The 25,686-nt window shown below is 52.5% G+C and overlaps 1 protein-coding gene across 1 annotated transcript in view; it reads left to right on the top strand.

Annotated features, from left to right (window-relative positions):
- The first annotated feature begins 6,138 nt into the window (after positions 1–6,138).
- Positions 6,139–25,686, top strand: part of LOC139992186 (dynein regulatory complex subunit 7) — an 85,821-nt gene continuing 66,273 nt past the window's right edge. Inside the window, exon 1 of the mRNA XM_072012815.1 lies at positions 6,139–7,021. Within this exon, the coding sequence (XP_071868916.1) occupies positions 7,019–7,021 (3 nt within the window). The 5' untranslated portion in view covers positions 6,139–7,018. The remainder of the gene's footprint in view (positions 7,022–25,686) is intronic.

Below are 25,686 nucleotides of genomic sequence, written 5' to 3'. Positions count from 1 at the left end.
CAAGTCGTAGGTGAAAATAATAAAAAAAAGTACGCGGTTGCAGAGACGTCCTGTTCGCGTTGCGTACGAAATTTTTAAGTTGGTCAAAACGTATCGATTAAAAGCGATGGAAAACCGTTGTTATCGACGACAAATATCGAGACGCTTCGGTACGAGATTATTTCATTCCTACGATTTCTTACGGTCCGATGGTTTTAAAAACGTTTTAACCGTGAATTTCACGTCTCGGATTCTCGTTCGCCGCAAAAAATCGTTATTCTAAAATCCCGGAGTAATAAATCTGCGCGGGTGCATTCCCGATTAAATTTTTCATTCGCTAGTTACACAACGGTCAACGCGCGAACAAACACCGCTAGTTACAACCTAATCGATCCACCGGCTCTCCGTCCAAAGTTTGTTCTCCATCAACTTTTCATCCGATGTAACGTTTTTCCAATCCGGTGTTGCGTTCGCGATCGCACCGCACCGCTCTCACCGAAACTTTCGCGTCGTCTCTTTCTTCCGAGACGCGTCACGCGGTTTATCTATGTTTTTTTAGCCCCAACAAATACAAGCGGAAACCTTAATCTCCTATATCGAATTACCTCGCTCTATCGTCGTATCGGTTTTAGATTTGTGAAAATCGTCCGTTTGAAAATTCGTTTCACCTCCGTTCTCTTCTGCTTAACGTACTTCGATTTCCAGAGAATCGACCGCTTGTACGGTGAAAAGCACGCGTCGTGGAAAAAGAACGGTGGCGAATCGGAACGCGTAAACCTTCTTGTTATTCGGTACGCGTTCGTAGAGATACGACGAGTGTCCGCGCGCCTAACGAATATCGCTCGACGAAAACGGCACGAAAACCGATAAGCGTGTACTACGGTTGGCAGGCAATCGCTACGCGACCATCTTTAGCTAAAAATTCGACGCTCGCGCCAACTCGATAGATCCGACAACCGCGCGAAAGACGGTCTCCGTGTAACCAGCCGCTATCCCCGATACCTCGAACGTAGAAAAAAAAAAAAAGAAAAAAGGACGGAGCAGAGGGAAAAAAAAAGTAGAAGAAGCAGGGCATGAAAAGAGGAGAAAGAAAAGAAAACCGAGGAGGAGGAGGCAAAAGAGAGAAAAAAAAAAAAAAGAGGCGAGTCTCACGGTGGAGGTCCCGAGGCATCTCGAAGCGCTTCGTTCACGCGGGAAATTTGAGCGGTCTTCCGTCTGGACGCGCGTTCGTCATTACGGGGGCATATGGGGAGCACAAGCGGCTCGAGTGCGCGCATGTGCATACTCGGTCGTGTGTAGACGTGCGTGATACACGCTTCGATATGTGCGTGCTGCTGGCACACAGCAGGAACTTTATACCAGGTGCCCTCCATGCGCCGCTATAAATTATCGGGTTACCCGTTACGGGCGCGCGCCACCGCGCTTATATCGAGAAAAACCTGTCGCTGCGGCTATCTTAAAAGCGGATTTTTATATGCTTTTCGTATCGAGCGTAGACTCGCGATACCCGTGTTTTCACCACGGATAACCACGCTGCGATTCTCCTTCGGCCAATAGACGGATAAATTTGTAACGCCGGATCGTCGATAAGATTCTCTCGGCCGATTAATTTCCTTTGCGAAAGCGCTTGAGTAGAAGCGCGGCGTTCTAGCTGCTGTTTCGCGGGACGAATCTTTTGCTCCGTGCTATTCGTATGAAGCGACTGAGACGAGAAGAAATTCTTAAAATCTCGTTTCCAATCTATACGCGAGTTTCCATATCGAACGTTCCCACGTATCTCCGTTAATCTCCGTTAATATCTCCGTTGAAGAAACATCGAGATAACGCGATGTAAGTCGAGAGACAAAGAGCAAGCTGCATCCCGTGCGGCGAGCCACGAAGCGCTTCCGGTTATTCCAGAAGTGCGGGTCCTCCGGACACACAGGCACGGGCGAGCCCGAACTTTCGTTCCCTCGACAGTTGCTCGGAGATTTCCGGTCGGAATGCCTTTTAGCGGATCGAGCCGAGCTGCTAGCTGCTGTTACCGCTCGTTGCTGACGATGACGCGCGATTCTCGAGGAAAAGGTGAAATTCGACGCAACTTCGGTTCGCTGGTTTTCGCCGAGTCGCGAAGCAAAACCGAGTCATCGCGGAATATCTCCCGCTTCCGTTCAGATTTTCGTTTCGACGAATCGTTTCCTACCATCGGTATTTCGCTTGTTTGATACTTTTCCATTCGTCGTAGCTTTCCCTTTCGGCGGACTCGTTTTAAATATCGCCCGATCAATGGATAACCGACCAACAGACGGCGAACTCGCATTTTTACAAACACGGTTATCCGGCTAAGACTCGACCGAGAGAGTTGGTCGAGCGAAATTCCAATCGCGATTCCTTCGAACTTTGGAGAAATATCATTTCGCGCGTAACGACGTAGTAAAAAATCGTGAACGTCGGATTTGGCGTAACAAGTTAACGAACAAACTAGCATCCCGTTGATTTACCGTATCGCGTATTAATTAGTCAGCCATTAAAATTAATCGTCATCGAAATACGCGCGTTTCTATGTAATTCGTTATTCATGATAACGTAAAACCACGGATACGTTACGCTCGATACGTTGCCCGATTATCGCCGCTACCCTTCCGAACGTTGTTCGTTCGAACGAAGCTCGTTAATTCTCTGTAACCCGATTTCTTAAAAAAGAAATCCTTTTTACCCGGCCAAGGAAAACGTTTACTCGGGACGATCGAAGCATTTTGCCGGGAAAAAGCTGTCGAAACGACGACGAACGACGACTGGTATCTTCCTTGCTGGGTCCGCGGAATATTTACGATGGCAGATACGACCGAGCCATAGAAACCGATATCCTACCGCGTTCATTACGCCATCGACGCGCCTGACAAACAACGAATTCGACTCGAGTCGAGTGTGTTTCATTCCGCGATTGAAACGCTCTATCGTCTCGTAATAGGTCATAAGCTGGTGCACGTTAACCTATAAAGGCTGTATTTATTAGCCCCTGTATTTATTAGCGTATCCATATAATTTTCAAGGGAACAGGGCTAACCGTTAACTGGAATTCCGATATTCGTTCGTCGTATCCGTTTGCCCATACGTTTCTCGCGCGAAAAACACGCTATCTCTGCTTCGCCTAAATTTCGCTCGTATTCGCGTAATTTGAGTAAAATATTACAAGTACGAGGTGTTTCTAAGAAAGAGACGTACTTTGTTACCGTGTACCGTACTGTCAGCAAACGGTCAAACTACGAATTTGCGTGCATCAATCGCTGCGTTACCACGCTCGTAGTTGCTTCGATCGAACCTTAAATCTCGTCTGATCGTAACGTCCTGCATCGTGAACAAACGGACTATCGTTTACGTAGAATCGGCAATTTTTACCGCTACCATCTTGCCATCGACCGATAGCATTGGCGCTCGTCATTTTTATCCCGCATCGTTGTGTAATTGCCTCGGGACAATTTCTAACAAACGGAAGGAAAGCTGATAATAACGGCTTGCAGCAACGTGCCACCGCTATACGTGGCATCGATATCCTCGCGCGACCAAACGATGAAAAACATGGTTCTCGATGGCGAGCGCGAGGCAACCGCTCGCGAGAGAGTCGGCTTTGTTCGTGAAGGGGGAGAACGGGCTCGGAGCGGCGTTCCTAATTGACGGCTCTCGCGATTTTTACCTCGCTCACCGTCCAGACCAGAAGCTCAGGGGCTCTCCGGCCTCTTTTTCTCTCGGTCCCTCTACGTTCTACCTACGTCTATCTCCTTCCGCTCTCTTCGTCCTCTCTGTCTCTGTTCCCTCTTTCTTTCACCGTTTCACTGGCGGTCCTCCTCCTCCTCCTCCTCCACCGCCTCTCTCCACCCCCTCGTCCCCCTCTGTCCGTCTTGTTCCGCTGCCCGTGGAGGAGAGATCTCTCGAAGGCCGCGCGAGGCGCATGCAAAAGAGAGGAAAAAAAAACCGTGGGTCGAGGGAACCGGGAGGCGGCGGATGAGGAGGTGGTGGCGGCGGTCGACGGGCGGCTGAGGGCCGAGGAGGGGCTGAAGAGGCCGAGGGGGGAGGACCGCGAGACGCCCAAAGCCGCATTAACGCCGCGCCGCTTCGCTCTTCGCTCGCGATCAGAATCGCGGTCAGAACAACGTTGCATTTTCTGAGGAGGTAATCCGCGTCCGCTCGATAACCAAACGTTATAGACGATAGACCACGACTCTTCTCGCCCCACAACCCTCCACCCTCCACCCTCTCTGCGCCCTCGTCGTCTTCGGCTTTCGATATCTCCAACCGTCGTCGTTTGCACGCAGATTTTTCCTAGCGAGTAACACTTTTCGAGACAGTTAGTTGGACTCTGGCTGAATTTCCACGTAATTTTCGTTGTACTCGTGTACGTGGTTTTCGATTTATCGAGCGTCTTTTCGTCACGACGAAAGATGCGTTGTTCGTAGGTTTAGAGAAATTCGCGGTCCACCGTGTTAAACGTAGAACGTATCGTACTTTTACGAAACAACGGGATCGATGATTAGTGGAAGAAGGTAGTGCGCGAAAACTTGTCTCTGTTCGAACGAGCATTCGCGTTAATAACGATGCACCCTGAAATGTTCCGTAGAAATAGTCCGTTTCAAAGCTAAATATCTTATCCAGAGATGCAAAAGGATGGAGCGAAGCAAAGACGGCTACGTTCGACGCAGAAGATTCCGCGACGGTTCTCGATCGTTGCTTTTTCATAGTAATTAGTCGAGATTTTTATTCGTGCGACTTTTTTGCCGGAAATACCGTGTCGTCGTTAGAGGGAAACAGGGCGCGCCCTTACGCGGTCGCCAAAGAGATTCCTTTCGAATTTATTACGACGATAGGCAAACTCCTCCCTTTCCTTATTTTGCGCGCTATTAATTTATCCTGATTAGCCTCCGGGCTACTACCTACTACCTACTACCTACTACCTACTACCTTCTACCTACTACCTACGCTGCTCCACGTCTTTAATTCGATCGCTCTCCTCTCCCGCCGCCCGAACCGGCAGTTTCTCGCGCGGTATTCAAATCAGCGAATACCGAACGTTCGATCGACCAAAATCCAGTCACGTCGTTCGAACGACATCGAAAGGCCCTTTGAAAGGCAGGGTCGCGAGCGCGAAAACCCCGAGACCGAGGCAACCAACGTCGTGTATACGGGGTAGCTTGTCGCGCAGGGTCGTGGAATCGAAAAGGAGTGGTTGTACGTAAACGAGAAAGAAGAAATGCGAAAAGCTGGAACGAAATTTGTCTCTTGGAATCTTCGTTCGTCGGATTTAATCGTATTAAATGGGGTACACGTGCAAGTACGTACGATGCGGTTGATAAAAGGCGATTCTTTCGAGACAAAAATATATAATGTAAGAGTTTTTCGTTGTTTCTTTGTATTCGACGAAGAATAAAAGAGTAGTAGGGGAGAGAACGTGCCGATGAATTCTCGAGGCCGATTTTCTCGAAAACGAAGAGTTCTCCGGCCAGAGAATTTTATTCCACGCCCTCCATTTGTTATTTTATCTAGAACCACCCTACCCCCGGCCCGATTACACGGATACACGACACCTTGTATATCCGTGGACATCCAATCTCGCGCTTTTGCAACGAGAAGCGGTTTTGTGTACAGCTCGGTGAAGCTTCACCTCTGCCCTTTCGAGGATCCACCGTGGAAGCCGCCAGTGACGACGGCCAATGTGGTCACACGTCGCTCCGCTCGCGTTTCTCTCCGCTATACACGTACATAAGTACACGAGTCGCTTCTTTATCCTCCGTCTCGTTTCCTCCTACCTGGAACTCTATCTTTCTCGCTCGTCCGTTCCTCTATTCCATCTTACTCCGTCGTTCGTCCAAACCCATCCTATCGTTCCGCTTTTCCTTCTCTCCTTCTTCTCCGTCCTCTCTCTCGCGCTCTCTCTCTCTCTCTATCTCTATCTCTATCTTCCTCCGCGTTCACCCTCCGTCTCCTTCTCGTACTATTTATGTAAGTGGTGTCGCGCACCGCGCACACCAGCGCGTAAACGTCCACGCGCGACACTACTTACATAAATAGCCGCCTGCATGCATATATGCATATAAATGTGTAGCTATATATACACAGGCCATGCTCGAACACACCGAGAGCGAGATAGACGCGGGGAACAGAGTGGAACGAGGAGCTTCGCGCGACTGCTGTTCCCCTGATATCGTAGCCGTCGTCGCCGCAAACTCGCCGGACGGATGGACGATAATCGAGTCAACGGTGAAGGTTTTCGGAAGGGAAAGCGTTTTCGAGGGATCGTGCGAGAGAGAAGAGAGAAAAGCGAGCGAGCGTGACAGAGATAGGGTGAGAAAGAGGCCAGAGGCTGACCGAGGCGGCAGTGGCGGCGGCGGCGGCGGCGGCGGCGGCGGCTGGGACTGGAGCGTGTGTATTTACCGTCTGATTTAGTTTCGCCCGTATGTATGTACTTTGCGGGGCAGGGGTGCGGAGAAGCGGGCGCGTTCGACGTTTATGCGCCGCCGAAGCCCAAGCTATTCCATTACAAGCGGAGAAAAGAGTTTATGAATGAAGAGGATGCGAAGGATAGTTTCCGGAAGCCGGCCAGCTCCGTGCAATAATCGTAGAACGGATCGGGTGCGCTTTGTTGCGTAAAAAGGCTGGCCAGCCGTGCGCCAAGCATATATGAATATCAGGCTCGAGCGAACGTGAGGAGGTTATCGGTGTGTTTTAATGCCTGGAAATTAGGCTTCGTGGAAAGATCGCGACTACGCGGGAGCGCGCATGCGCGTGCCTCTTTGATCCAGCGAATCGAAACGGAATGGAATCGGAACGGTCTTCGCGACTTTCTTCGCCATGCGATCAAACGTCAAACACCATGGTGTCACGTACTCGTAACTTTTGTCTTCGCCTTTGGCTTTTCGTACACACATATGCACGTACATGGAACGTATCGTGAATGACGTAGTACTACGTTCGATAGATGGTGTCGAGTTTCGAGAAGACGTAAAGCTACGTCAACGGACTGGAACGGCAGATCGCAGTTACGGCGTCGTTTGGAAACGAGTTCGTGATGGTAAGTGGTACGTAATTCTACGTCGTAATGTCTGGGCTCGTGTTACCGCAAAAATGTACTATTACGTTGGCTAGTTTTTGCGCGCGTAACGATTACGAACGAGAGCACGTGGCGGTACGTTCGATGGTTCGCGTCGAGTTTCAAATCTATAAACATGGCGCCACGTCGTTGATCGTCAATTTTCGAGTAATTTTCAACGACGTACGAACGAAGCACGCAATGCTATTGCGAACAGTTGCAACTCGAACCGATTACGTGGACCAACGCGAATATCGCTTTAACTATTTTCCGCATGCAGCAATTGGAAAAAGAAATTCCGACGACTACGAATTCGTAGCGTCGAATTTCGAAAAAAGCGAACGTGGCGCCACTTTGTTCATTGTCAACTTTGCGGTACTAAAGCGCGCAGTGTTACGTCGTAATATTTCAACATGTATCGCACGCGAAAGGTACTGTCACAACGAACTGCCCTTCGTTGAAATAAATCGGAGAAGTATCTTTTAACGGTTACAACACCGAAAACACGTGGTACTACGTTATAATATACGAACCCCCATAACGCGAGGAACATACTATACCTATATATTACGTTGACCATTCTTTCGCTTGTGTCAGGAATTCAATCCGGACCTAACTCAACGTACCCACGAAGATACGTAGCGTGTACATGCATACATACATACATATATACATGTACACACATTATCCTTGCTTTAAAGTTTAAAGCAACTATCGATAGATGTTAATCGATAAGCAAGTACTTTGGATCGCGAACGAACGAAATGAAACGTTGATAGACACTTCGACGCGTAAAGTTTGAAATCGCGAGCAAAGAGTACGAAACTCGAAGCAATACCGACGCGAAACGAACAGAATTAACAGCGTTCATTTTTATCGCAGTTGCCGCGTGGCCCGGGGCCGAGCAGGTGGTTCGTGGCACGAGTTATTGCGGTAAACGATACGCGCTTCCTCGAAGGAATTAGCCATGACAATAGCTCGATTAAATTTCTTAACAATCTCTTGCCGTGTTGCGCTCTTCTCGTTTAACCTTGCTTCTAAACTCTTCCATCGAACGTTTCACTTTCAAACAAATCGAGGGACGTTCGTTCCGAAAAATATCGAATTTTAAAGGTTATGATCGAGAACGAACTTTCGATTCGTCGGTGGTCGATCGTTATTCCGGTTCACGGGTCCGATATCGCGAATCGACTCCGCGTTTCCTCGACAACGAAGAGGAAGAAGAAGGAGAACGAACGAAGCGTTCTCAATTTCCGCGTATCGGCATCGATCGATATCTTTCGCTTTTCGCGATTCTCTGGTTTTCATTTACCCACCCGAGAGAGAAAGAGAGAGCGAGGGGGGAGGGAGAGAGAGAGAGAGAGAGAGAGAGAGACCCGGTGACTCGTGTGTTTTCGTGAAAATCTCCGGGGCTTTCCCATCGATTTTCGTCGGGACCCCGGAGCTACCTGGTCGCGGAGGAAATTGGAGGGCGGCGAGCGACGAATTAAAACGGAGGAGCAACGAACCGAACGAGCCGGAGCGCCCGATCCGTGCGACCCGTAACCGGGAAACTACGCGTACTCTCACCCCCCTTTTTTCCCACTCGTCAAAATAAACGAACCCTACGGGATCGCCTTTCGTGTTACGTCGTACGTCTAACAAAACGTGTAAACTCGCGATGGTCGCTATATCGGTAGCGAGTTAAGGCATGTGTGGACATAACCTCTTATCTCGTGATTTTTCTAATGGCTAGTCCCAACGATCGCTGTGATATTTTAGCGTTCGGTCGAACAAACACCGTGTTTGATACAACGTGTTTGTAACGAAACGTAGCACCCAGGGACGAGGTATCTTTCGCGTTCTTTCAGATATTCTACGGAAAATATCGGAATTTTGGAAAAAGTTAGCAACGACGAATCTCGATATCGCGATCTTCTCGTGCGTTCGCTTCGTCAAACGAAATGAATTTGAACGAACGAAAATTACGGCGAGCGCGCAGCGCGGTTCGCGTTAAAACCGGAAGTAAACCGAAGGAGGCCGAAGTTTGCCGCGTTACTTTCCCTTACGTCGCGTATCGGTATTCGTATAGGGTAATAGCGCTGCGAAAATAATACAAGAGACGGAAGCCTGATAAAAATACTCCGTTACTGGATACTTTAACACGCGAGATTCAGACACCTAATTTACACGCTAAATTCCATTATTATACGGTAAGACGCGCGATCGCTCGCGTCGAAGACGAGAGTCGGCGGCTAGTCAAGATCCGACGTTGAATTCTTTTTTCTCGAAACCGAGTGACCTTTACATTCCTAATCGTGACCACGCGAATTCTTGCTGCGTCCTTTCGGCGTACCTGCGGAGGACGGAGCGGCGTGTGGCCGCGCCATTTCCAGCGCGCATGCCTTCTGGCCATCTCCGTAATCTCGCTGTCTCCGTCTCTCCTTCTCTTACGCTGTCTATTCGTCGCGTTCGTGCCGGGTGTCGGTGTTCGTGTCGGTGTCCGTGTCGGTGTACGTGTCCGTGAGAGAGGCTGCAGCAGCCTCTGACGGGAAGGGCACGATCGGAAAATTAACGACCCCTCGAGCGTTAACTCCCGACTCCGAGGTCGGTTCTCGGTCCGCTCGTTCGTTAAGTCCCTCCTCGAGTTCTCGCGACTCACGCCGCGTTTTCAGCTATCGCCGTCCTCTGCCCCCCCGCCCCGCTCCGCCTTCGTGTACCCTTCCTCCTGGTTGCTCTGCCCGCTACACACCCCTCCGTTCCCTCGGCTGCCCGTTTCAACGTCCCCGTTACCCCGCGGTCGTCTCTGTGTCGGGTTCCTCTTGGCGTTCTCCGCTTGCTGCTGCCGCCGCCACTGTCGTCGTGTTCTCTCTCTCTCTCTCTCTCTCTCTCTCTCTATCTATCTATCTACGTATCTGTCTCACTCGCGTCGTTCCTTTCCCCTAACCATCGCTAACGGGTCTACCCCTCGAGCTACGAATCGGAGATTGGCGGAGAGACCGGTCGATTATCTATAATCGATAGGAACTACCGGTATATTGGTGTACGCGGTGCGTGGCGCGCCGTGGATGCCACGCAGAGCGACGCTTAAATACGCGGCTGCCGGACACCGCGAACCTCTCTCTGCTCGCCAACTATGCGGCATTCTTTCCGAGGGCGCGGGGATTAATTAGGGGAATGTGTATCGCAGGCATCGAGTACCCGTGCAAGATCGTAATCGACGCGCCCTTAGAACCATCGGTATACGTAGGATGGTCACAGGCAAAAGCCGATCGATGGTTTTTACACGATCGCGCGACAACGAGCAACCGCTTCGTAACCGTTTACCGCGTAAGAAATTTCGATTTCGTGGAAATATCGCGCGGCTATCGTCGATCCGTGATCAACGCGTTGCACGCGTGCAGAGTCTGTTGCGGACGACACCATAAACGACGCGACGGTTCGCTGTACAGCCTGTATCGCGTGGTGTCGCATCGGGCGTCGTTTTCCACGGAAATTTTCCAGCCGCGTCCGATTTTCCTCCCTTTCCCTCTCTCCCCGTTCCCCTCGCCGTCGCTCTCTTTCTCTGGCGCGCTCTGCTCGCGTATATCCGTCGGGGATTTCGCGAGTCCGCGGCGTTTATTAGTTTTTCGGAGCGGCAGCGTTGTTTGCGTCGCTCGACTAGTTCCTGGGAGCCAGGGATCGGTCTTAACGTCAGGATATCCCGGTGTGACGCAGTTGGCTGACGCGAATCCGCGAAAATAGATTACCTTTGTTTGTTTGCGCACGCACGCGATTTGGAATTTTTAAACGCAAGTCGACGAGACCGCTCAATCCTTTGCCTTATCGTTCGCTGCGCGATTCGTGGCGCGCGCCGAGATTAATCGTTTGTTTTTATTATTTCGATCAAAGGGACGGTTAAAGAAACCTTTTTTCTCCTCGCGCCCTTTCACGAGATCGATTATGGATAGAGGTTGGAAATTCGAGGGTAGCCAAGGTGCGATCCGGGTTCGCGCGGTACACGACGTCGCCCGAAGGTATCGAGATCGTCCTCCGTACCGCACCCCATGTGCAAACATAAAGGGACTGACGCACGAATGGTGGATTAACTTGCTCGTATTTTGTGCCACTTAGTCGTTCGTTCGATAAACATCGACGAGGCTCGTTCGCTTCCACTCGTTGTACAACCGCTGCGATCTCCGTCTGAAAATCATGGAACGACGATACGACGGCCGCGATGTCGAAGATTCTACCGATCGACCTGTGAGCGTCGTAGAAGCTACGCAACGAAGCTAATGTTTGGCCAGTGGATCGCGCGACCGGTGTATCTGTACGAAAAGAAACGTCGATATCGCGATTACAATTGCACGGATCGTTGCTCGCGCAACGTCTTCGTCCTGTCCTCTGCCGATTCTGTAACGACACGCGTACGTATTACATAATTGAAAAGTTCTAAAATTAGAGGACGAACGAGCAACGGGGAGCGCAAGGGAAAAAGTACGACCGTAGAGAGACGGTTGGTAGGTGGTGACGATGGGTCCGCGCGCCGTTGGTTAAATATAACGTCTGTGGAGCGTACGACAGGTAGTTGCTCGGCAGCCTTGCGCGATATATCCGCGCATTCACCGGGAAAAAGGAACGACGACGGTGACAGACGCGCCGGCATTCGGCGTAATTTGAAAACGCGACTCCAGCGAGTACGCACAGCGATCGGAGGGGAGGGCGAATGGCTAAGAGAATGCTGGCCACCGTCGATTACGTAACGCCAACCGGTGTCCTTCTCCGCTCGTATCGGGGTGCGTCCTTCCTCCGGCAGCCGCTCCATCGCCTCGCCGCATCGCGCACCGTCGCTCTTCCTCTTCCTCTTCTTCTTTTTCTTCTTCTTCTTCTTCTTCTTCTTCTTCGCGCCTCCGTTAATCTCCGCGCCGTACTACACACGCATTATTCCGACAATATCATTGCGCGGAAAGTTGTCGCAGGAAAGTGCGTTAAAGCTCGTATCGTTGCTGTCGTTTTTCCAGATTAAGCGTTGCCCGTTTTCTTTTATACGAAAGCTACGACGTAGCTCGCGATAAGGATTCGTTTCGGAGCTTCGGTGTTTCGGCTTTCTCGCGAATCTTCCTAAAATTACTCTTACGATCTTAACGCGAGACTCGGGCCAAACCATCTCCGAATCCCAGCCAGAAAGACAGGCTTCCACCTTAGGCTGGTCTAATACCGCGATTTTAAGCAAATTTTCTCATCTGCCCGACTTTGCGAGCAAGAAGGAGAAGGAAGGAGGTAAGAGGAGAATCAGCGACGTTAAAAAAAGAAATCCCTTTTTCTCTTCTTCTTCTTCTTTTTTCGTGATTACGTTTCCGGTGTTCAAGACGGTGTTCAAGCCGGTGTTCATCGACCTTAAAACCGGGCAACCTCCCCTCGGCTGAAGCTCGGCGTCGCAGGATTTCCAGGTTGTCTAAAAGGGAAGCGCGCTCGCCGAGCGGAAATACGGTCTCCTCTGGCGCGGCAGGGCCAAGAACGTCGAAGGGAAGAAATTCGCGCGGTGCTCGGCCGAAACGAGGCGGTAGCAGGTGCGGCCGTTAAGTCGACGACCAAGAAAACGGGTAGATAGAGAGGCACGCAGAACCGTCGGGCTGTTTTCTCGAAAGGATCGAACGGAACCGACCGTAAGAGAAGAGAAAAGGAAAGGAAAATAGGGGAAGAGGGTGGAAGTCGAACGAGGGACGAGACAAGTTCTCCTATGGCGCGACCGGCCTCTCCGGCTACCTACCGATTCTCCGGACCCTTTTCCATTCTTCGAACGATATTTCCGTTAGCGAAATTTTACAAGCCACGAATTGCCGATTGTTCGCTTTCTCGCTAATTAAACTCGGCTCGATACACCTATTCCCTGTGCAGAAGCAAAGAATTTGTCAAAGATTTGCGATTAAAGGGTAGACTTTCGTTGGTTCGAACGGTGGAGAAGAATCGCGTCGCGTCGTTTATCTCGACGAGTGTATCCACGTTCCCTATTCTACGAATCTAATCGACTTACAGCTATTTACGTAGAAAAACCGTAAAAGAGCGTCGTCTGGAGCAACGAATCGTCGATATCGATCTTGGCTTTGCGAGGCAAGATCGACGAAGGAGCGTGGCGCTAAAGGCGAGCAGGTACGTCGTTGCTCGTTTCTCTCGCGTGAAATTTAAAGGCGGTCGTCGTCTCTCCTCTCTCGACCGTGGCGTTCGCGAGAAGGGACTGGGCCCTCGATCGATCCGTGCCCGCATAGTCGCGACCGTGTAGAGGCGGTTGTTTGTCGGCTGGACGGCCACCGTTGCCCGACATCCACCTCGACCTCGCCTACCGTCCCTTTGGACAAACTTTTTATTACTGGATTTTCCCTGTAATCTCGAATAATTAGCGACGAGAACCCCGTAAAGGAACTATGGGTTTACCGAGGTCGATGGAAGAAGTTGTCGCGGGTCGGACAAAGAGGTAGAAAGGTTGCATCGGTAGGTCGTCGAATAAAGCGGTCCGGCGTACAGCTACCTGGCCATTGAAATAGCAGAACGCGTAAAAATTTCGCTTTTCCTTCCTTCCTTCCTTCCTTCCTTCCTTCTTGTCACTCTTCCTAACCAATGTTCGTACCAACTAATTTGATTTATTACCAAAGCCAGGTATCGAACGCCTTTTTTCCAGCAACACCCTGTCCGTTTCTGCTTTCACGGTCTCGCAATTTACTCGTTGAAACGTTACTTTTCGCTCATCGTCCGATGTCTCGAACGTATTTGCCGGTTGCCACTTAACCGCGAGCGAAGACTCGACGACAGGCAAATTCTTTCGTCGCTGTTATTAGATCGAGAAACAAGAAATCGGGAATACCTGTATAATTCGATTACAGCCGCGTTAATTTCGAAAGGTCAACCTCGTCACCGATATCGACCGCTGTATATATCCTGCAAAGACCACACCGACCAAACATTTATCGCCAATAAACGCTCGATCCACCCGGTTCGATCTTTCCGCCCACCGAGTGTCCCCTGCCTCACGAATTAAATCGAAATTTCACGTCCCCCTTGCGTACTCTACTACTCTCTTACGCTTGGCGCGTAAACGCTTTCTAATCGCGCTAGTTCGCTACTTGACGCGTAACGACGCGAGATCGATTGGAATTGCAGAATGGTAGCCAAAGTCTCTGGACGTTCGAGACTGAAATTTGGGATTCGAAGCGGATCGCTTGGTCCTTCTTGGCATCTTCCGGACGCGACGAGCTTGGACGCGTCGTGCCGATCGTATCCGCTAGTAGGTGACAAATCGAGCCAAAGCATCGTCGGCGAGTAGCGACGATAGGGCAAATTTTATCGAAAGTATGTAGGTATTTCTAGCGATCGAGGGAAGAAGGAACGTCGAGTTAACCGGCGCGGGAAACGGTTGAAAAGGAAAAATCAAAAGAGCCGAAAACGCGGCGAAAGACGAAATGGAAACGAGTCGCTGCTCTCTATATCGAACGCGGAAGCGGAAACGTAGCGAACGAACGTAGTCCGACTGCCCCACTCTGCCGCGCGCGGAATCCTTTTTACCTCGAAGTGTACGATCCGAGGCAACGTTCGGCTGCCGATTCAGCCACGATACCGTGACGCTTCGCTAAACAGCGTAAATAATCCTGCGGCAAAAATGATGCCGAGTAATTAAGGTGGGTCGGTCGGTTCGGAGGGACGGCGAAGAGAAAGAGGAGGACGGCGTGGCGACCGAACGCAGGTATAAAGCGCGGCAAACAAGACGAGTGGCCTCGTACGCGATTCCACGGTCGAGCCCCGTTTAATACCGGCCGAGGGGAGCGTGGCTGGCAAAGTGAGAGAAAGAACGCTCGGAAGAGAGCCCGGCTGAATACGCCACGCCGTTTTTTCACCGGAATACGCGTCTATGCTCTGCGCACAGCTGGCCGCGGCTGTACGCTCTGGACCAAAGCGAAAGAGAAATCCTGGTGGAAATCTTTGTTGAAACGGTGCAGAGAGAGAGAGAGAGAGAGAGAGGGTGTTGGAAGGTGTAAGAACGCGACGAAGGATGGGACGTTGCGCGTGTTTCGATCTATTCGATCGCAACGAATACATATTTACGCGATGCAAGCGAAAGTATCGCGTCGAATGTTCTTGTTTTTAAGAGAGAGAGAGAGAGAGAAAAAAAAGACGATTTATTACCATTTATCGCCTTAATTTGACACTCGGGAATGGACAGGTTAACTTTGCGTTCAGGTGGTACGTATTTCGATACGGCACACGTTCCACGACGTTCCTTCACGGGCGCTAGCTCAACCTCGTTATTTTTGTGCACGAAAATTTGGAAAATACGATGAAACGAAAAAGGGAAAAGGAGAAGGAACGCGTCATCGAGCGCTATTTTTTTTCTTTTTTTTTTTCTTTTTTTTATTATTGGCGAAGAGCGGTGGTACGTTTCACGCGAATGTGCGAAATTTTCACTCGACGAAAGGTTATAGCATTACGTCGCAAGAGTACATTCTTAATTCACGAAGAAAAATAGTAGACCGTTATCCAGCGTCGTTTTTATTCGCAAAAAGCGATACGTAACACCGTATGCGGTCGAGTACATTTTTTTTACGTCACGAGGAGTCGCGATACGACTGCTCTTGCTTCATCGACTAGCATCTTCGACCGGTGAACTAAAATCGCGTAGCGTTACTACATGGTCGGGCTATGGTACATAATTGGGCGATGGTTACGTAATTTCCAACTGACCGAAGAATACGTCGCTACCTTCGTCGGCGAAACAAAGTATCGTAAGCGTATTATACCACACTGTACTGTAGTACCGTATCGAGTGCTGTATAACCGGGACATCGTTTCTTATTCCTGACGATGCGACATCGCGTCGTTGGATATATAGTTAAGCATTGCTTTCGAATGGTCGAAGAATTCATCGTTATCCTCGTGGTTGGTGGGGGCGAAAAGGCGAACGCGCGAATTAAAGAGACCCAGTGGGAGCGGAAAAATCCACGAAGGCCGCGCTTAATCGAATCGTAGCCGACTAACAGGAAGAAAGCTGGTGCGTGGCAGATAAAGTTCGCGGCGAGGCGAGGCAGGCGCGACCGCGCGTATCGTTCGTCCGGCGACAGAGCGCCGCTGCCGGGATATACGCATCGAGAACATCCCCTCCCGGGTTCGGGTCGCGATACCACGACAACCGGCGACACACCGACCGAGGGAGGAGGGCGGTGAGCGCGGTCTCGCGAGACGAGGCGCGAGGAATGTATCTAGATAAAAGGCAGAGCGCGAGTTTATCTCGACGGGCGCCTCGCGCTTAGCCGCGCTCTCTTCTACGTGTCTACAGGGTGAGACTAAACCAACGAAAGTCAAGATCGAGTCCGCGCCACCAGTCTTGGTTCGATGATTTATCAAAATCGAGAAAGGATATCGAGGAATCGCTGTTCGCAATACGCGATAGATCGGAATATGGCAGGAAAATGCGAACGTATCGCAAAATGCTAACGCGACCGATATCGGATCGTACGTTTCACGCGTATCCGTTAAGACAGATTCTAAGCTTGCGTTAATACGGTTTCGGAAGAAGGCGTGCAGTCCGAACGGAGAATTACGGTAATGTCGCAAGAGTGATCAATTACTTTCGGAGAATAGCAGCATCGATAACGAAAAGTTTGTTACGTAATTAAGCTTAGAAAAGACGTCAAAGTTGCCGCTGTAAAAACCATGCGAGATTCATCCCTCGATTACATAGATGTATCGATATGGCTGGTACGCGTAAGCACGTAGGCGGCGATTCGCGATACTTAACGAAAGAAAAACAAAGATAACAGCTGAGCCTATATACCGATAAAACGTACACAACTCGCCACACGTACGACATCGTCGCACTTGGTTCGTTTGCTACATACACCGATGTACTACGCGTCATAAAATTCTTCTACCCTCTCTGTTACCCATTTTCCGACCGTCTAAACCCAGAACCGTGTTACTTTCATCCCACACTGTATGTCTACGCTACAGCCGCGACCGTACGTATACACGTAGGACGGCGAGTGGAAACGTTAGCGCGCGAGCGATCGCGTCGATTCTCGGCAGCAGCAGCCGCTGGCTCCGTGTGTGCACGCGATACCCGCGTCCAACACACAAAGAGACAGCTGGGCGAAGAGCAGGAGGGCGGGCGAGGGGGATGGTTAGGGCGTCGAGGGGCAGAGAGAGCAACGGCAGCCGTGGAAAGAGAAAAAAAAAAAAAAGAGAGAGAAGGAAAGAGAGGAGGCATCGAAACGTCGTCGTCTGCCGCGCGAGTACCGTTACGAGACCGGGGACGACGGGCTCTCTTTTCTCGTGTATACGCGGCACAATGGGCCGAAGGAGCCGGCACCGAAGTCTTCTTAATTTTCTCCTTGGCGCGGCCAGTCGCGGCGCGGCGCGGCGCGGCGCGGCGCAGCGCGGTGCGACGCGAGACGACTACAGGCCGAGCGGCGCGGCACGACGCGACGGTCGGACCGAGCCGAGCGGAATGAGGGAATGCCGGCAAAAGTCGACGGAGCGAGATGGAAACGGCGATAGGACGCGTGGAACGAAGATAGAGCGAGAGATTGGGACGGATGGTGACGCGGTGAAGAGCGATAGAGAGCGAGCGAAAGAGATGGAGTGAGAGAGAGAGAGAGAGGAGCGACGCCTCTGTCGTCCCGGTCGGCGACGGGCATCGAGGCGGGCTTTAATTAGCACGGGATTTCGGCGAACGACGGACGGTCAGAGCGTCGGAGCCTCGTCGCGTACGAAGTCGGACGAACGAGTCTCGAGGTTTTCCGTGGTAGAACGCGGTGCGCGCATCACGGACGGATAGAGAGCGAGCGAGAAAAAGTGGCCGCGGTCGAGCGAGACGGACGATCGAGGACGTCTCGGGCCTGACAGAGAGAGGGTCCGGCCGAGATGGACGCAGATAGAGAGTCAGAGCACCGTGAAGAGCACCGCCGTGAGTCGGTGCCGGTGCCACCGCCGCCTCCGCCGCCACCGCCGCCACCGCCACCGCCGCCGCTGCCGCCGCCGCCGCCGTTGCCGCCGCGTGTTCCGAAGAGGCGAGGGCAATAGGAACGGAGACGAATGGACGGACGCGAGTTGACGGGTGAGACGAGGATGGAAATAGGGACGGCTAGAAGAAAAAAGTGGAAAAAAGGGAAGAGAGAGGAGAGAAAGAAAAAAAAAGAGGTTGAGAAGGAGAAGGATGGGGTAAAACAAAGAGGGAAGGTTGATGGCTAGGGAGAAAAGGGCGAACGCGCGCGCCAAGGGTGTGGGAGCTAGAGGTGGTTGTCGGATAGCAGGACGAGGGCGGAAGGAGGGTGCAGAGGTGGTCGAGTCGGGCGTGAGCGATGAGGGGGCGGCAGAACACAGCGGCGCTCGAGGGCGAGCGAAGGGCGGCGCGGCTGAGTCGGGTCGCGAGCGAAGGGACGCGCGCGCGGCCGGCTAAATAACGGCCTGCCCTATCCTCCTTCTCCTCCCACTCGCCTCCCCCTGGTCGAACCCCCGTTCTCCTCTTCCATCGCCACCCGATGCCCCCTCTCGCCCGCCTGGCCGCGCCACTGCCGCGCCACACCGCGCCACACCGCGCCAAGCCTCACCCCAACCACGAGAGAGCCTCGTCGTCCACCCTCTTCTTCCACCTCCCTCCCCCTTCGACACCCCTGTCGGCCTCCCCCTAGTTAGACTCCCTCGATCTACGCTCTACCTCGCACCTCGGTGACGAGAGAGGGTCGGCGAGGATGTCGGGGGATAGATACGCTAGATCGGTACATCGAGGGGCACGTCGCAGAAGGGCAGGCAGGCAACGTTCTAGACCTCTTGCCGTCGTGTTTGCAGGCTTACGTACGCGTTACGTCGTCCTAAGCAGGACCTCCCTCTCCTTTCGTTCGCCCTCCGTATTCTCCGGTTTCTCTCGCTTTCGTCTCTGGCAAAGATGGAACGCGTATTTCCTACCGATCATCCTCGACCGCGTACGTACGTGACACGAACGTACGTATTTCCAAGTATCGCGTATATGCGATATATGTATTACGTTAATCAAATATACGCAAATATTAACGTACACGCGTATCGCGTTCTACCTTCTACCAAGCGTGCCTGAACGTTTCTTCTGCCTTCTCTCTCTCTCTCTCTCTCTCTCTCTCTCTCTTGACCCCGCTGGCCATCGTCTTTTCTACTCGCCTCCCCCGCCCTCTTCACCGACAGGCTGGTTATTAAACGAGAAAACGAGACCGCGGTTGCGAGAGAGACCTTCGTGGCTAGCGCGGTGTGCGCGGTTGCCTCGCGGGTCCTCCGTTCGCGGATTCTCTGGCACGGTTCGATATACCAGAGGTTATTTAGACCCCGGCAGGCTTAACGGCGCGCAACGCCCGTTTGCGAGGTAAGATTGCGAGACGGAGCGGACGCGAACCGAGCTCGAGCCACCGTGATCTCATCGCCCCTTTTTTAACCCACGCTCGCTTTCGCGCTCCCCAATTTTTAGCCTCGCGATCACGTTCGCGTGTAGAGAACGGCGAGCCAGGCCAGCAAACTCGACCCAGGCCAGACTAGACCGTGGAACGATCGCGTTTTATCGAACACACGAACTCTAGTCTCGTTCTCGTTCTCCTTCTCCTTCTCCTACTCCTTCTCGATCTCCTTTTCGTTCTCGCGATTCCCATTGGACGCGAGCTGCCTTCGCCGACACGAACACCCGTGGAACGCGCCGCGAGTCGAAAACGGAGCGCGCCGGCAATTAGCGATTATCGGCTGCACCGCGATAACGCTTGGGAACGCCGTATCTACGGATAGGTTCGTCCGTTGGACGCGTCCTATCTCGCGCGTATTTTTCGTCGAATCCGTTTCTCGAACCGTGAACCGTCGAACGCTTGAAAAATCCATTCCGAGGCAGGTAAAAGGGAAGTGAAAGGAAAGAGAGAAAAGAAGAAAATGAAAGAAACGAAAAGACGAGCTGCGAATAACGCTATAAATATAGCGTTACGCCGTCGGTTTATCTGCGTCAACAAGCGCTAACGCCACCGTGTTTTCAGGCTTACGTGCACGATATACGCGTTTATACGTGGGCGCGCATTTCCCTTCCCTCTTATCCGTCGTATCGCGCGCGCTCCAGTCCCTTCCCGTTCCCTCCAGCTCCCTGTCGGCTTTTCGCCCGGAGTCGAACATCTCGGTTATTAAAGCGGAACGCGAGCGTGTTCCGCGAAGGCCGTCTCTCGACCAAACGACGCGACATCCAACGGATCCACCGTGCGAACCGCGATAGCGATTCCAAAGTTTCGGCGACGCGACCGATTTTTTTTTTTTTTTTTTTTTTTTTTTTTTTCAAAACGATATCGACAGCGTTACACGTACGCGTTATTCATGAGCGAACTTTCTCCTGCGGCGCGTCGAACTAACGCGTGGAATCGTGACCTTGCCAGACCTTCTACCAGCTCCTTGCCGCGCGTTCGACGTACAGTCGGGTAGCGGTTGACATTGAATCGTGGCGCGAAATGTTCGCGATATAATACGGCGCGCACGTGGGGAGCAAGCTTGTGTGTACAATGAAGCACGCCAGTGAAAACGCCGGTATAACAAACGAGGCTTGCACGCGTTTGTGTGCGGCGAGCCGGCGGGTTTCAGTTTCTACGTTCGTACATGTCTTCCTCCTACCGACTCCGACTCTCTGCCTTTTCTCCTCTTTCTCCGTTTCGCCTTCGCGCTGCTCTCTTTCCCATTCCTGGTTTCCTACACGCGTACGCATATATGTATATGTGTATAGAAATACGTGTACACGGTGCCATATAGCAACTCTGTATGTATATACATAACTAGATATAACTCGGTCTTGAGTTCTCGAGGTGTTTCTGTTTTACCTACCGCCGACTCGTAAACGCAGTTTAAGCGACTTCCAGGCGGCAGTCAGCGCCGCTCTCACATTACGGAAGCGAAGTTTTCAAGTTCCGCGACACTGACCCAGTTTATTCTCTCTGCCCTCCTCCCTGCCCTGCTTCCTCTTTCTCTCTCGCTGCCTCGCGCCTTCTCTCTTCCATTCTACCCCACCACTTTCCTCCTTCCTCTCCTAATACTTCCAGTCTGCCGGTAGTTACAGTTTCCCGCAGGTAGCTGTACCACCGCGTCTGTGAATAGCGAATACACGGTCCCTCGACCATCGCTCTCGCTCTCGCTCTCGTCCTCGTCTTCGCTCGAGAGCTTGGATTTCCATCGCGGCGACCGATCGTCGCGCCCGTCCAACACGACCGGATGCGCTCCTCGTTCCTTCCATCTTTTCCCTTCGACGCGTGCCACTCGTTCCGCGCTAAAAAGCCGTCGCTATATTCCTCTTGCGCGCCTTCTTCGCGCCGTGCTTCTTCTGCCCCCGAGTTACAGTCACGCCATAAATACCATAGCTGCGCCGATCGAACCAAGATCGGTCCACTTATCGGCAGATACGCGACGATCGAACAACGCCGACGTGGAAACGATGGCGTCTGCTCGAAATAAAAGGAACAAAGGAGAGAAAGAAAAAGGTATTAACGGGTTACGAGGGAACGTTAACGCGATTTACGTAATCGAGTCGTTATTCTTAGTCGGACGGTCGCGATAAACGTTCGGCGGCGCTGTTCGCAAGCAGGACTTAATTTGTACCCGCTAGTACTATTGACCCTAATACCGACATTAACGGCTGAGTAACATCGCGCGGCCAAAAGACCGTTCTTCGCGTCCCCTCTCTACCCACCCGTCGTTGTCGTGTGTTTTCTTCGTTTTCAGAATACGCGCCGGCCTCGTTTCCGAAATACGTACACCAGACGCGTAGCATCGATGCGAGGAACGATGCCATCGGGCGTTCGGCACGGCGGTGGCGGTGACGGTGACGGTGGCGATGACGATGACGGTGACGGTGGCAACGTGCCGTACCGTGCCGTGCCGTTTCCAGCCGATCGCAACGAAAGCCATAAAAGCCGTTGCCAAATCGTCGTCGTTCGACCGTCCGCGATCTCCTCGATTCCCCTTCGTCGTCTCGTCACGTTCTCGCCTCGTTCTCTCTCTCTCTCTCTCTCTCTCTCATTCCCGCACTAGCGTTTCCCTCTGCCTCCGATACTCTGGCCGGTCGCGCTCTATCCGTCTTTCTTTCTCTTCCGCTAGTTCGTGCTCTCCGTCAGGCTTTGGCGGTTCGGTCTGCGTCGCTCTCATCCGCTTCATTGTCCGCGCCTATATCCCCTTCGGCACGTCTCACCTTTTTCGATCGTCGTCGGAACGCGAGGGGCCTCGCTTCGCGATTGGAAAGCGCCGCCCCACCCTATTCTGCCCTTCTCTCTCTTTCTTTCTCGCTCCTTCGCTCTTGCTCCCTTTAACTCGATTGCCCGTGAGTCTCGCGATCTCCGTCCCGCTTCTAGCCGTTTCGCCGTTCGTTCTTTTTTTTTTTTCTCTCTCTCTCTCTCTCTTTTTTTCCCTCCGTCTCGCACGCTCTTCGTCCATACTCCGTACGTACCCCGTGGCGAGACGATTCGATACCGTGGCGTGGTATCGGCGGCGGTGGCGGTGGCGGCAACGGCTGCGACGGTGGCCTGCTGTACCAGGGAGAAAAAAATGCCTCCTGCTCGTCGTGGCTCTCCGCTCGAGAGAAAGAGTAACAGGCTCCCGTGAGACGCGCAGGAATAAGCGTAAAAGAAGGTACGAGGGGCGGCGGAGGCGAGGCGAGGAGGACGCGTATACGCGGCGGCACGAACAGGCGACTGGCACATGTACCCGTGGGTAGGGCCCTGCTGCCAACCCGACCGACAGACTGGCCAGCCAACCAACCAGCCATCAGCCATCCTGTCATAGACAGGATGCGAGGGTCCGCGAGTTCGGGCCGCGTCGCGTCGCGTTTCGCCGTCACCGCCACCGACACTACGAGACCGTCCTCCTCATCGTTGTCGTTGCGTTGCGTCGCGTTGTCGTCATCGTGTGGTCGTCGTTGTCATCCTTGTTGTCTCGTGGTCGTCCTCTTTCCTGCTGTTGCTACCGCTGCTGCGCTAGACTTTGCCGTCATCGTCCTAGTCTTTGTCGTTACGTACGTTCGCCGCGTACATGCCACTGTTTCTCTCTCTCTCTCTCTCTCTCTCTCTCTCTCTCTCTCTTTCTCTCGCCTTCTTTTTTTTCTTTTTTTCAATCGCGGATATATTCGACGTCTGGGCAACGTCTCCTTCCTTCTACGTGCGTGTAATAACGCGATGCGATCATGTGCGCGCGTGACGAGTGGGAATTTAAAGAGGAGCCGGTTCATCGGAGAGACGAACGGAGTCGCCTGGCTCTAAACACCACTTTGACGTTTAAAATGTCGTGGATTACCGGGTCGCGCAGCGAAACGTTAATTTCCACATGTCGATCGGCTCGTACCTAGTAATCGATCTTGTAAAAACTGGTTTAAATCGAATTCATCCACGTCCACGTCCAACGTCCTCGCTCGTCGTCAGTGTCGTTATGCTCGACCGCTTGCACGCCTTTTTCTTCCCCTCTTTTTTCGCTCGCGTGCTTTCTTGTCTCAGTCTCCGTCTCCGTCTCCGTCTCCGTCTCCGTCTCTGTCTCTCTTCCCTCTCGTCTCATCGCCCGTTACGTTTTCTCCGTCTGCGCGTCGCATACGCGCGAGCAAGCAGAAGCACGCGTGCAAGATGCGCGCAAGTGGCGCGGTCCGAGACACTCTGGAGAATTTAAAAAGGGGGCCGGTTTTGCGCGACCGGCCGTCCTAAAGAAATCCGCGACTTGTCCCTCCGTGCAGCTCGCCAACCATAGCCGAAGCAACGGCCTTACGTGGCTGGAAATGACGTATCCCTCGAACAATACCGTGAAAGATTGCCAAAAGGGGAAACGAAGGGCGAACGATGCCCAGCGTCCGTGTGAAAAGCATCGACGTCGAAATCGATTTGTTCGACGTATCGCGCGACCATACGTCCGCGCAGCCAGTCCTTACGACGCGGATGTTGTACGTCGAATCGCCGACGCTGATATCGTTATCGATGTCTCGATACTGTATCTCCTTGTCCACGGTAACGTTCCTTTCCTCTCTTTACCCCAGATACAGGTGTTGGTCGCTGATACGCGAACGGAAAACCGCGAACGTTTCGCGACGGAAACACCGCCACCGATCTATCGATGCAGAAACGCGAACGGTACAAAGCGCGGTTCGACTTCGTATACGTAGAATCCATCGTTATATACGTATATCGTTGTACACAAGCAGCGGGACAATACTGTTAACCCACATGTAAACGTTTCGATGATATTCGCGTGGCGGTCAATTCGAAGCGCCTTTGCGCGTAAACTCTCCAATTACGTGTATATGTATATATATGTACATACATACATGCACATACATATAGATATATATATATATATATCCATGATGCAGCGCCGCTCGCTTTTACCATCAATAACCTCTCGCCGCTAATAAGGATGTCCATCGTCTGGCAATCGTGGACGCGTACCGCATGGAAGCATAGATTCGAAGCGCATAGCGAGCGCGAGTTCCAAGCATAGCACGGAAACGCTGACGGTCCGTGCGGTGCCGTTTCACAGCTACGGTATACACGCGAGAGACGAGCGAGGGAGAGCGAAGGAGCGCGAGCAAGAGAGCGAGTAAGAGAGAGGGAGGGTCGGACTCCGGGCACCCGGACCGTGGTGCTCGTAAATTCTCGAAAGGAACGGTCCGTAGCAGCGGCTCTCTGTTACCTTACCGCTCTTCCCGCGGTAATATTACTCGGCTTATATTGCCAGACCTCGGTCGTGGGAAAAAGAGGGACCGGTTGGTAGAAGCGAGACGAGGAGAAGGACCGGTGTATACGTAAGCAGGGCGCATCCGTGCCTCGCCACCGCGGCTGGCTGGCTCGTTCGTCCGCTCGTACGCTCGCTCGCTCGCTCGCTCGTTCGCTCGCTCGTTCGCCGTTCTGCCGTTGCCTCGGCTTCGCGTGTACGTGCGAGGAGAAGCGAACCCCGAGGGATCGACGGGCAGGCCCAGGTACATACACCTATATATCCGTACGCGTACACCAACATATCCGCCAATGTGTATTAGGATATGTGCTAGTACGTACGGTGCGTTTTCTGTACGTACGTGTATTTCTACGTATGTATTGGTGTATGTGCATACACGGGATCTCTCGTGAAGCGACTGCGGCGATAACGTACACCACGAAAGCGGTCGTGGCGCGACGCGACGTTGCCGCGTAGTTGTGTGTTGGCCACCGCACGGAGGGCCTCTGTTCGCGTTATATACCCGTATCCCCTTTGTGCGAACTTTGGTTCGCGCACGCACGCACGCACGCACGCACAGCACGCGGCGTTAGGGGAAACGAGAACGTCCAGAAAGGATATAGGGAAAAGGGGGAAAAAAAAAAGGAAGGATGAGAACGAAGAGAAGAGAAGAGAAGAGTGTAGAGAAGATAGGAGAGAAAGAAAGGAAAGAGACGCGACACGAACGAACGAACGAACGAACGAAGGAACAAACGAACGAGCGAGCGAGCGAGCGAGCGAGCGTCGACGCCCTATGGCACATCGTGACGAGAGCAGCTGGTCGCCACTGCGTGCGACACTTCCACCTCTCGTACTTTCCTCGCGGGACCCGCATGCCACGGCGATCGACAATCGTGTGGCCCGAGGCCCGAGGGGCCCGTAAAAGCTACATCGCGTCGCTCTCACGCACGCGCATCGAAGACTTAACCTTCGTTGATTGTCAAGCC

The sequence above is a fragment of the Bombus fervidus genome, chromosome 11 (genome assembly GCF_041682495.2).
Source record: "Bombus fervidus isolate BK054 chromosome 11, iyBomFerv1, whole genome shotgun sequence".
Taxonomy (NCBI): domain Eukaryota; kingdom Metazoa; phylum Arthropoda; class Insecta; order Hymenoptera; family Apidae; genus Bombus; species Bombus fervidus.
This window is presented reverse-complemented; position numbering and strand designations above follow the sequence as displayed.